Source organism: Monodelphis domestica, chromosome 5 (genome assembly GCF_027887165.1).
Source record: "Monodelphis domestica isolate mMonDom1 chromosome 5, mMonDom1.pri, whole genome shotgun sequence".
Classification (NCBI taxonomy): Eukaryota; Metazoa; Chordata; class Mammalia; order Didelphimorphia; family Didelphidae; genus Monodelphis; species Monodelphis domestica.
The window spans coordinates 38,728,042-38,741,032 of NC_077231.1; the positions used below are offsets into that span (position 1 = coordinate 38,728,042).

At 40.4% G+C, this 12,991-nt stretch overlaps 1 protein-coding gene across 1 annotated transcript in view; it reads left to right on the plus strand.

Moving 5' to 3' along the window:
• Positions 1 to 12,991, plus strand: part of VDR (vitamin D receptor) — a 99,786-nt gene that overhangs the window by 28,721 nt on the left and 58,074 nt on the right. The window contains exons 3-4 of the mRNA XM_056798377.1: positions 7,721 to 7,797; positions 11,789 to 11,942. Of these exons, the coding sequence (XP_056654355.1) occupies positions 11,800 to 11,942 (143 nt within the window). The 5' untranslated portion in view covers positions 7,721 to 7,797; positions 11,789 to 11,799. The remainder of the gene's footprint in view (positions 1 to 7,720; positions 7,798 to 11,788; positions 11,943 to 12,991) is intronic.

The window sequence follows — 12,991 nt, forward strand, 5'->3', positions numbered from 1 at the left end:
AAAGCAGCTTTCAGGAACAATCATTGTAGATAAGAAATGTGTGTATGCACACTCCTCCTCCCCCTTCTCACCCATCGCCTGGGAGCTCTTTAATTCTTGCTTCTGGGGCTTACCTAGAGGGCTGGGAGACAACTTGGTCCTCTTAATGATGCCAGAACAGTCAGACAGTGAAAGGTCAGTGGCTTTCTTCAGTGATGTTGCAACACACACAAGAACTACAAGATTAGGGTCCACACTGATTCTTCCCTTATGATTTGTGTGATTTGGGGCAATTTCTGGCTTCCAGTTCTTCAACTATAACATAAGGAGCTGGACTAAATGATCCCTGATGTTCCTTCTATCTTGGAATTCTACGACGTTTTGCCTGTTTGAGGGGTAACTGTTTTGCTGCAGCTGCTCAGCTGACTGACAGCATCCTCCTTCTCTCTTAGGGCCAGTGAGGCTCATCCAAGTCCAGTTTCCTTCTCCTCAAAAGCACCCAGGTTGATGCAGGAGAGGCTCCAGGAACTTCTTGTCTCCCCCTCCTCATCAGGCCCTCTTGGGTAAAATTGATTTGTAACTCGCGTTGTCCTCTGAGTTGGTAAGAATTGAATCCATTGGCTGACTTGAGTGACCTGCCTATAGAACCCATGTACCCTTAGAACACAAGTTAGTATGTGATCCAACCCATTGTATGGGTTGGGATAGTACATATATACACCTGTGTGGGTGATATACATATGATATATATTGATAACATCTGTATAGAATATATCAGTGTTATTCGATATATTATATATTACTCTCCCAATATTATTTTCATGATCAATTAATTAGTTCATGCCTCCTTGATTCATTAATAAGACATTTATGTCAGTTTTTGAGGGAATATTTACTATGGAAGTAGAGAAAAAACAAAATCACAAATATTGGGATAGGAGATTATTGAATTTAGAATCAGAGGACTTGGGTTTGAAGTTCAGCTCTGTTATTTGGCACTTCCTCAATCTTAAGCAAATCATTTAACTAGTCCTGAATTGTCTTTATTTGTAGAATGATGGATTTGAACTTGATCTCCGAGGTCCTTTTTGTGCTGTAAATCTTATAGACTCTGGAAGATCAAAATCCTCAGAGCTCAGCCATGTAACCCTAAAGAGTATAAAAATTAAAATTCATATACAATAACTTCAAATATATTTTATATTTATTAATAATCACTAGAAGTAACAAAATAAAACCACATGTCCACGGCTAATCTACCTGCTCAAGCAGCCAGCTCCACCAAAGCTGTGACCCAGGAAGGAAAGAGTGAAACCAGGAACCCCACCCAATTTATCTCCTGTCTATGTCAGCATGTAATGACAGGAAGTCAGTGGATTCCTGGGAATCGTAGTTTTTAGGGTAACAGATTTCCAATTAGATAAGAGTTGGGGAATCTTCTTATGCTATTGGCTTGAGCCCCTATTCCAGTGTACCACCCTCTCCATAATAATCACCAATGATTCCTGCCCCAATATTACTTGCTGGGTAATTTAAATGATTTATATCCCCTTGTTATCATTAATAAGAAATTAGTATCAATTCATTTTTATGAAGAAATATTTACTACAGATACAGTAAGAACAGGATTATAAAAAGATCCCTCCCTGAAGTGAGACACACTCTTCCCTCTAATATCTGGAGAAAATGAACTCCTCAGACTTAAAGTGATTGCTACAAACATTCCTCTACCAAGTCCATTTCTGAATGTGGCACAGCTAATGGGACAGTTGCTCCCTTGATTGAAAGGCATGGGCTCTCTGCAACCTGATTGATTCATTGCTGAGCTAGGTCATGCTGGTTTCTCTTTGAGTGGGTCTATGCTGGCTTCTCACCTGGCTCAGCTATGGTGACTACAACAGTTTCTACCATGTTATCCCATCACTGGACCTTTCAAAGTTCCTAAGGCTATGACTCGATCCACTCTATCTCAAGACTTCTTCACTCAAAGTCCAGTGATGGGAATCCATGGCTAAGCCATGGTGGGGAAAAAATAAAACCCAAGACCCTTCTTCCATCTGAGTAGTTTTTTCTTGGGTGATAGCTATCAAGAAAAGAAAGTGATATTTTATCTGTTTATGTCCCTTTGGGGAGGGATATGGAGGAGAGAAGGATTGGGACAAATAACTTCTAGTGAAGAAATCCTCTCTATTAAGTCAATGCTTCTTCTGCAATTTCTAGTCTAGTACCTAGAGCATTCAGAGGCTGAGTGACTTGCCCAGGGTCACCCAACCAGAAGGTACCAGAGGCAGGACTTTAAACCTAGGTCCTACTGGCTTCAAGGCTGATTGTATATCCATTACACCACACTGACTTTCTGGTTTGTGCTTTTGGTATGCGCACTCGGTAGTCAATTAACAAATCAACAGGAAAGAGTTACAGCATATTTGCACATGCTTCCATTTCAAATCCCCAGAATCAGGCTCACCACATGGGTGGTAAGCCCCAAAAGTACACTGGACACACATGAAGGATTCAGTCCCTCCTTATATGACCCCAAATGGTTCATTCCTATAATAAAATGGCACCAATCAGAATAGGATGGCTTGGTAAAATGAAGCCCATCACAGCAAACACTGAACCCTGAAGGCTTGAACTTTTGTCCTAGTGATCTTGACCAGCAGAGAAACTTTGAGAGTTTTAGTAGCCAGAGAATTTGCTAGAAGGGATCTACAGGTGTTGAGACTACAGGTGTTCCACACAGCTGTCCCTCAATCCATGATTGTTACTGTGATGGGGTGGAGGACCAATAAGCTTGGGCCTTTCTTTGAGGTTTTATTTTTTCCTTCTTACTCTTTTTTTATCTTTCTGATCCTTTCTGATGGTTTCTCTGCCTGGAGAAGATAACCTGTAAGATGTTCTTTTGATTTCTCCCAGGACATTAGAAACTCAGAAATCGCCCCAAACCTTTCCCATCCAATTGCTGAAATCAAAAGAAAAAAGAAAGCAAGCTAACTGATTTGGGTAGACACAATTAATAGTGTCTGCTTCCTCCTCTCTGGAGTGAGGTTTAAACTGCTCCTGGAAAAGAATTCTGGGAGCATAGAAAGTGAGGGGAGAAAGGGGAAAGAGCAGCAACAACTAAACATGTCAAAATGTTTGGATGAAAAAATTTTAAAACTTCATCATTCAACCAAGGATCCATCCATGCTCAAGTGACATCAACATATTACTTGTTCTGTCTGTCAATTTAAGGCAAGGAGTAAATCTTTCTCCACTTCTTAAAAGAAAGTGCCCTGCTTTCTTTTTATTTATATGAAGAAATCTGCTATTTGTTCATGATTTTCAAGGGATTCTTTTCCTTCGCTCTTCAACTCACCTCACTTTGCCATTTTTCCTACTCTGTTTTTAAATTCTTCATTGAGAGTTCTCAATTTCAACCAAATTTCTCTCCTAAAATTTTCTTCTAACTTGAATTTCTCTTTTCAGCCATTCTGGAGTTTCTTGCTATTGCTCTCTGAATTTGGAGGAGTCAGCAAGATTCTCCCTTTTCAATCAGGTAATTTGGGTTCAATTTTCTTCATAGCAGAATACATATTCAAGAAGCTTGGGCCTCTCTTTGAGGCTTTATTTTTTCTTCTTACTCTTTTTCTATCTTTCTGGTCCTTTCATTGATTTCTCTTCCTGGAGAAGATAACCTAAATGGGAATTCCTCTCTTGAATTTGTGCTCTTTCTCTTGTATTCCCGGTAGTCACTTGCCTCTGGTTTCCTTTCTCCTTCTTTGGTTTCTCTCTCTTCCATTGCTGTGAAGGGCTTCCTCTTCACCCTCCCCTCCTGGTTGGATGGTGCTTATTATTGTAAACCTCCTTGTCTTGGGTGATATAGAGGTGCCCTATTTCCAGGCTAACATAAACATGGTTGGGGAGGACTGACCACAGCTGGGTTTCCCAGTCCCATTTCCCATGGTTGCAAATAAATGTTCTTTACTCCTGTGACTGTGCTGCCTCCATTTTCCTTCCTGCCCTCTCACCTTGCCTTTCCACTGCTCTCATTTTTTCCTTTTTGGGGGCTGGGAAGAATGGCAGTGCCTCCTGCCTCTAGGGAGGTGTGGAGAAGTTCAGTCTGGGTTACTGTAGTGAGAGAGGGATTCCTAGAGGCAGATCCTGAATGATACGCCTGGGAGTTTGAGCTCACTCAGTCCAGGAGGAACTGGGGAATGGGATCATTGGATGGAAACACTCAGTATTCAAGTTCTTCAATATTCTTTCATGAGGTGTTTTTTTTACCTATTGTTTTATTTGTTTTTATTATTGTTTTGTTGTTTTATATCTTATACATAATTTTTTTTCTGAGATTTTTGGGTGGCAAAGAGTTCCCAAAAACAATTCTGGGGGAAGCTAGATGGCCCTGTGGATTGAGAGCCAGGTCTAGAGATGGGAGGTCCTGAGTTCAAATTTAGCCTCAAATACTTTTTAGTCATGTAACCCTGGGCAAATCACAACTCAGCAATTGCCTAGCCCTTCTACAAAATTGATTCTAAGATAGAAGGTAAGAGTTAAAAAAAAAAACCAACCACTCCGCCATTTTGCCTATCAATTTCAATTGATCATTTTTTAAAGCACATCCATATACATTATTTAAACTCAATAAACACTATGTGAAAGACTATGATTTGAGAGGAAGCACATTAGAGATCATCAAGGCCCATTGCTTCATGTTATACAGGAAGAAACTCGAGGTCCAAAGAGGCTGATCTCTGTCAGATAAAAGACCGATATTAGTGAGTCCTTAAGACACATGACATAGGGCCAAAGAGGAGAACCTAGCTCTTCCCAGCTTCTCCTGCAGTTTTTCTACACTACCTTACTACCTAAGATAGAGCTGTCATTTTAGCTGTAGGGAGGCCCAATGGGTTGACCTCAGGCCTACTCTCAGACTGGGGGATTCCAGTGAGTCAACAAGTACCTCATTTGAATTCTCTTTGTCAAGAGCTGACACTTCTGTGACCCAGAGAAGGGAGGAGGAAGTACTCTCCATTCACTAGTCATCTCCTTTGTCTCCCCCATCCCTTTCGGGTCTTTAGCTTGAGTTCTTTCTGCCCTTTCAGCAGGACCATCATTTCCTTGGCCTTATCCACTGCATCATGGATACTTGCACTGCAGTATCTGGATAGGGTTGCTTTGGGGACAGCCCCAGAATTCAGTGGGATGTCTTGTGTACTCAGAATGATAAACGCTGGGGGAAAGGGATTCTGAGGGGTTGGGTGAGGAAATGAGGTAAATGGAGTTTTTTTTTCCACCCATCCTCTTTCTCACCCCACAACTTTGCCCTACTTTCTACTACAAAAATACCCTGATCTACCCACCAAATTTAATCTCCTACTAAATGGGCTATCTGGTCTCCCTTTTCCTCTTAAAACAAAGAGGAAACATCTAAAAAGGCCTCTCTCTCTTTTCTGGTTCCCTTCCCTTTCTTTCTGTTTCTCTTTGTCATAGACCCTTCATAACTTCCATCCTCAACCTGCACCCTATGTGGTGTCCCTTTGCCTTGCCCCTGACCCCATCCATTTCCTCTAGATAACATCTCATGTCCCTTCCAGATTTTAAGTCTTCGAGCAATGGCCACATGCAGATGAACTCCTATGCTTTTTAGGCAGTCTGAGACAGTAGAAGGAGAACTAGAGAAGCCTAGATTTGAATTCTGGCAATTCTATTTACTACCTAGGTGATCTTGGGCAAGTCACTGCACTTTAGGCTTCAATTTCTTCATGTGGGAAAAGAAAGGCTTGGACTGGATGGCCTGTGAGGTCTCTTCTGGTTCTCTGGACAACCCCTAGTTCAAATGAAATCCAGAGATACTCATGGAGACTCTGTGCTTCCATAGGAGCTTAGGTTGTTTCAGGAGGTCTCCCAGAGTTTTTGTCATGTCTCATTCTTCTTGATAGGAACGCATTCTATAAATGGGTGAGGAGCTATTGGAAATAGAATGGACCTTGGGAATTATTCTGCCCTCCATTTGCTGTCTGACCCAGTGAAAGCATGCCAGAAGCAGAATTGAGGGACCAGTTTTGAAGATGGCGCACCCTGGGCTGATTGCCTTGGTCCAGCTGCTCTCTGGAGAGCCGGGGGCACCCAGGGAGCCATCCGAAGGCTGGGCTCTGTGGTCTCTGTGGAGGATGTTACGTTCCAGAGGTGGTAGTATAGCCTGTGGTACTGGGTGTACTAGGGGAAAGGGCTCAGGGGTGGGAATGGGAGAAATAAATCTTTGCTTACAGCTTTGGCTCCCTTGGCTAGGGTTGACCCCAGACTCTGGTCAGCCGAATTGGCCTGGCTGACCCACTTATGGCTCAGTCACAACTCTGGAATGTACTTATCTATTCAGCAGGAGACCAGAGAGAAAGTGTTTATCATTCAGTCTCAGTTTACACACATATAATTATTTCCTTCTATATGAGAGAGAGAGGACCAGCTGCAAAATAGGAGTTGGCAGCACAAAGTGAGGAAAGAAAACGGTTTCGTGTTAGGGGTGGCAAGGAAAGTAGGCATCTTGAGACTTTTGTTCTGGAGGATATAAGTAGTTATGGTTGACTGGAAAGAAAATGGAACTCTTGAGCCAAGGATGCCACGCTTGGGGCTGCCAAGCCCCTGCGTGGGGAGCGCTCTGGGATGGAGCAGTGATGCCTCAGAGGTCCTAGACTAATGTCCCATGGCACTCAGCCTCAAGTGGAGAGCTGCTGCTATCAGCTCTAGAGAACAGCTATGCTTCCTCCCATATTTGGTTCAAGAGGCAGCCAAGCTGACACTGGGGCTGGTTTTGAGTAGTCCATGGACTAGCTGCTACTACGAGGACCTTCTATGTTCCCTCATTCCCCCTCGCCATCCTCAGCCTTATGACAAACACTAGCTGCTGCCCCTGGTCACTAATCCTATAGGGATGGGAGGAACAGCAAGTCCCTGGTCTGCAAGCTCTTCTCAGTCTCCCAGCACTTAAGGCTTTCTCTCTCATGCTATATTCCACATACTTTGTTCCTTTGTTTATGAACCTATTGATACGCAAGTGGTTTTCCTCTTTGGAATGAAAGCTCCTTGAGATCAGGAACTGGTTTTCCCTTTCTTGGTATCCTTATCATGTAGGAGAATTTAAGTGCTTAGTAAATGGTTATTGATTAATTGGTTGCTCCAGAACATCTTGCATAATAGGCATCATGGCATAAGGGGCAGCTAGGTGGATTGAGAGCCAGGCTTAGAGATGGGAAGTCTTGGGTTCAGATCTGCCCTCAAACATTTCCTAGCCATGACAAGTCTCTTAGCCCCCCAACCCTATTCTCCCCAACTGCCTAGCCTTTACCTGTCTTCTGCCTTGGAATCAATACACAGCACTGATTTTAAGAGAAGATAAGGGGTGTGTGTGTGTGTGTGTGTGTGTGTGTGTTTAAGGGATCATGGCATAGTGAAAAGCATGCTTTAATTGGAATCTGGACAGCCCTGGGTTCAATGTCTATTAGCCTCTCTGAGCCTCAGTTCCTTATCTGTTAAATGAGGTCATGATTCTTGTAGAACTGACTTTATGGGATTGTGGGGGAGGTGATTGGAAAAGATAATGTCTAGATGGCATTTCACAAACCTTGAAAACTCTATGTAAATATGAGCCATTACTGTTACTAGAGGGACCTTCAACTACCTAGAAGAACTCCATAAAGATTGGCGTTGTGGGCTGAGGGTGACCCAACTCCAAATGATGGTTTTCTCTTCTCGATTTCAGAATCTTCCCTACTCAAGACATTCCAGAAGAGAGTTCTTGTCCCTCCTCTCTCTACTTCTGCTACCCTGCTCCTCCAGGTAGGTATTTCTCTCTTTCTTCTCACTGGACCCAAGAGGACATATAGCTAGATCAGTGTAGGAGAAAACTTTGACCTAGCATTATGATTCATGCTGCTTCTCACTCATTTCTTGGTTTCTGCTCCTTTTTCTAGTCCAAGGATCTACTCTCCCCAGAGTCATTCATTCAACTCAACAAATAATCATCAAGTAAATCTCTAATTATATCTGCATGAAATATTGGTGATGCATTAAGTATTGTTGACTTGGAGAGAGGGAAGAGATGCTGTTTTCCTGGAACAGGGATTCTTAAACCTGATGTGTTTTTATTTCTTCTTCCCACCCCCACCCCCACCAACTTTCCTAGTTTCTCCACATCCTACCACCAAGGCCAGCAGGTAGACCTAACCAGTGATAGAAGAGACTAGAGATATGACCTGCCATCAGGAATGGACCTGGATATAGCTTTTTATGGCTGTTTAGGTTGAGCCATTTCAACATGTGCTCAGTAGGAAAAAGCTCCTAAGGCATCTTGGCACCTATTTTTTAGGAGAAAACAGAGGCTGAGCCAGTAAGCAGGACATATTGACTTGGGCTAGGGCTAAGGATGTGGCCAGGGATGTCCTGGGATTCATCAAGCAGAGAAAATGGCTGGCCCTCCTTCCCTGACCCAAACCCATAAACCCTGCAAGAGATTATGCGCAGAATTATAAATAGGATGGTCTGCTTAGAGGCATTAAAATTTAGTGAGAAAAATTAAAAGTTATGATTTTACAGAATAGTATTTTATAGGATAGATGCTGATATTGGAGTCAGAAAGACAAGTTCAAATTCTGTCTTGGATATTTTATAAATTTTGGAACCCTGGGCAAGTCATTTAACTTTTCTCTGCCTTAGTTTCAATATCTATAAAAAAGAGAGGATTGGACCAGATGGCCTCTAAGGTCCCTTCCAGCATTATCTCTGTGACCCCATACAGAAGCAGTTTCATCCACAAAAGCACAGTAACCTAGCTAGCAAGATAACTAAATGAGACTAACACTCATAATCTTAAATGTAAATGGACTGAATTCAATACAGTGAAAGAATGAAAGAAAAATGGACAAGAAAATAAAACTTCACAATATTTTATACACAAAAAAATCACACAGCTAGAAAAGTAAAAACACGCACAAAAATAAAATGAGGCTAAAATAAAACCAATTATGCATGAAATGAATTGAAAAAAGCAAGAGTTGTAATTATGCTATTCAGCAAACCAAAAATAGAAATCCACAGCCTCAATAGAAATAAACAAGGAATTGTATTATGATTAAAGGAATTGTAGATGATGAACAATATCAATACTAAAAGTACATGTACAATATGTCATAACATCTAAGTTCATAAAGGAAAAGTTAATTGCATTTCAAACAGCTATAAATAGAACTGCAGTAATAATAGGAGACTTCAATGTTCCTCCCTCAAAGCTAGGCAAATCTAACAAAGAAGAATAAAAGTGAAAAAATATAGAATGAGACAAACTATTAGAAAAGTTAGATACAAAAGGCTTATTGTATATCCTGAATGAGCATTAAATAAGATACACATTTCTTGGCAGTACATGGTACCTTTACAAAAATAGGCCACATGGGTTAAAGTTGTATGGTTTTTTTTTTTTAAGTAGAAATTTTATATACAGCCATTATAGACTATCAAACAAAAATAGCAATTAACATAAGGAGCACAAGCAAAAGATACAAACCTAAAAAGAACCTAATACCAATTTTCTGAATAGGGAGTGGGTCAAAGGACAAAGTATAGAAATAATTATTATGTGGGAAAAATTATGATAATGATGGACTGATATACCAAAATTTCTGTTATCCTGCTAAAGCATTCCTGGGAAGAAAAATTATATTCATTAAAACATGATAACAGACTATGAAAAGAGAAAGGATTAATGAGTTGAATATGCAACTTAAAAAATCAGTAAATCAAGAAATAAGAGGATAGGATGCTGGAGTCAGGAAGACAATTTCAAATTCTGCCCTGGGTGCTTCACTAGCTTTGTGATCCTAGGCAAATTACTTAACTTCTCTCTATCTCAGTTTCTTCATCTATAAAATTAAGTAGTTGGACCATATGACCTTTAATATCCCTTCTGGATCTACATATATGATCTTATAAAGCAGCACAAAAGAAAAAAATTTTAATTAGATGAGAGATATTTGGAAAATTTTATTTAATTAATTTAGAATATTTTTCTATGGTTATAAGATTCATGTTCTTTCCCTCCTCTCCCCTTTCCCCCCTCCCAGAGCATGCAGTTCCACTGGGTTTTACATAGTTAATATTTACACTAGGATGATCATTTAGAGTCTGTATCCCCAATCATATCCCCATCAACCCATGTGATCAAGCAGTTGTTTTTCTTCTGTATTTCTACTCCTACAGTTCTTTCTCTGAATGTGGATAGCATTCTTTCTCATAAGTTCCTCAGAATTGTCCTGGATCATTGCATTACTGCTAGTAGAGAATTCCATTACATTTGATTGTGCCACAGTGTATCAGCCTCTGTGTACAATGTTCTCCTAGTTCTGCTCCTCTCACTCTGCATCACTTCCTGGAGGTCGTTCCAGATCGCATGGAATTCCTCCAGTTCATTATTCCTTTGAGCACAATTAGATGAGAAATAAATATAATTTTAAAAAATACTAAGGAACTGATAGATAAAACTAAAAATTGGTTCCTCAGAAAGACTAAGAATTGATTAATAAGAAGAGAAAGGAAAATAAAAAGAACAAAATGAAAAAGTGAAATCCCAACTAATTGAGAAAGATAAAAAAAAATTATCAGAACCTACCATTAAGTTATATGCCAGCAAAAATGAGAATTCAAAATAGAGAATTACCTACCAAAAAATGAAAAAAATCTCCCCAAAATCTGAATGTCAGATAGAGATCTTAAATAACTCATTTTCAGAAAAGGAAATTGATCTAGCTAAAAAGAAATTTCCAAAGGGGGAAAAGGGATAAAACTCAGCCAAGGTAGATTTATAAGAGGATTCTATCAAACTCTTAAAGAATAATTAATGCTTCTACTACACAAATTATTCTCAACAACTGAGGGGAAAAAACCACTCTACAAAAAACAATTCTTTTTGTAAGGTAAAAGAGAAAACAAATAAAGAAAACTAGAGACCAATATATTAGTAAATAGTAATTAAAATTTTAAAAATAAAATCCTCATTAAAAGACTACATCAATGTATCCTCAAAATTATTCTCTATAATCAAGTTGGCTTTATGTCAGGAATGCAAGAATTGTTCAATATTATGGAAATAATTTACATTATTAATCCTTTTAAAAATGGAAATATCCAAGGATAATTAAACAAGAAAACTATCAGATGACATCCTTCTTCCTGCTCCCTATGTGCCAGTATATTCTCTTCCTTTGGGATGGTATCTTGAGGTCATTCCCTCTTTTCCCTCTCTTGTCCTTTATATATAACCAGTTAATTTGAGACTCTATTTTGAATTTTTTGGATGTGTGTGATTAATCATAGCTAGATCTGGAAGGGAATGCATGACTTTGGCCTCCTTTCTCCTGACTCAAGTTGAAAAGTAACAAGGCTTTGTCTACCGAATATATGAATTAAAATACTGGAGATTCTCCTCCTCTTTAGGACCATTGAACAAGATGGATAAATCTTGAGTAACCCGAGGACTCTACTACTTCCTAGGGATCGTGTGCCTCTACAAAGTTGTGTCAGAAGGAGAAGGACCATAGCAAGGGTATTAGCAATCAAGGCACCAAGAATCTATTCAGAGGGTTCAAGGAACTTGGGTTTGGGGTAAGGGACAAGATGGGCTAGAAACAATCAAGGGAGGAGGGCAGGGAGGAGATGGCATTTCTCTCTTGTTTTACTCTACATCCTGCCTGTAGGTTTAAGAAAGAGAATGGGAAGACCATAGTTAGTTTTGTGTTCGACTCTAGATTGGGCTCTAAACTATGTGTTAATTTTGCAGAAACAGTGAGAATGGCCGCTAGTACTTCCTTTCCTGATCCCAGCTGTGGTGATTTTGACCGAAATGTGCCTCGGATCTGTGGGGTGTGTGGGGACCGAGCTACTGGATTTCACTTCAATGCCATGACCTGTGAAGGCTGCAAGGGCTTCTTCAGGTAAACTACTCCCACAAGCTTCTCTTTAGACAGGGAAAGAAGTAACGAGCTCTTCCTGGTGGCAATCCTCTCTCCAAGCAGGACCCTCCTGACAACTTGGAAACTTGGTGTTCAAGTTCATTTTCCCACATAGCCCACCTTATGGCGGTCCAACAACCCCTTTGAATAGGGGGAAAGTGACAAGCTTTTTGTGTCTCTTGCTGTTGAAGAGTCTTCTCTGACTATGGGCAATTCATGTACCTTCTCTTAAGATGTTTCCTCATCTGTAAAATGAGATGCTGATCTCTAAGACTTCTTCCAACATAACTAGAAAACAATAGGATGCTCTGCTATCAATTGGCAATTATTAATCACTCACTCTATGCCAGACACTCTGCTAGGTACCATGGAAAATAATACTTGTCCTACCCTCCTCCCAGGATTGCTGTGTCAAACTTCAAGCATTTTATAAATGTGAGTTATTATTGCCAGGAGTCCCAGAACCCCCTTCTGCACTCATATCCCTCTTTGCTTCTCTTCCTCCCTATGCCCTAGGAATGTTCAGATAATTAGAGGTAGGTTATCAGTCAAATGAGGGCACTAGACTCATGAGACCCCCTGCCCATACAAGCTCTTGAGTTTCTTCTAAAATTCTATATGTCACTAAATTCTACATGCCTACATCTCTAAAATCCTATAATTTTCTGTCTGCAGAAGCATTGGATCAGGGCCAGCATCTTTAGAAGCTCTCCCCCCCATACTCTTAGGCTTCATGAAGGAGGAGGGAAAGAAGGGTGGTGAGATCCAGTGGAGCCAAGAGAAGGAAGTTGAAAGACAGTAGCTGAGAAGAGAAGGGAGGGAAATTATGGAAGAGTGGTGGTGATGGTGGTGATGGTGGTGATGGCAAAACAGGAAACTAGATAGCAATAGAATTAGAAGCATATTTGTTAGGGGAAAGGCAGGAAGAATCATAGAAACACAAAATTTGAGAGTTAGTATGCATTTTAGGGATAGTATAATCCAAGGCATTCACAAAGAGAATCCCTGCCTTAACGTACCCAATGAGTGTT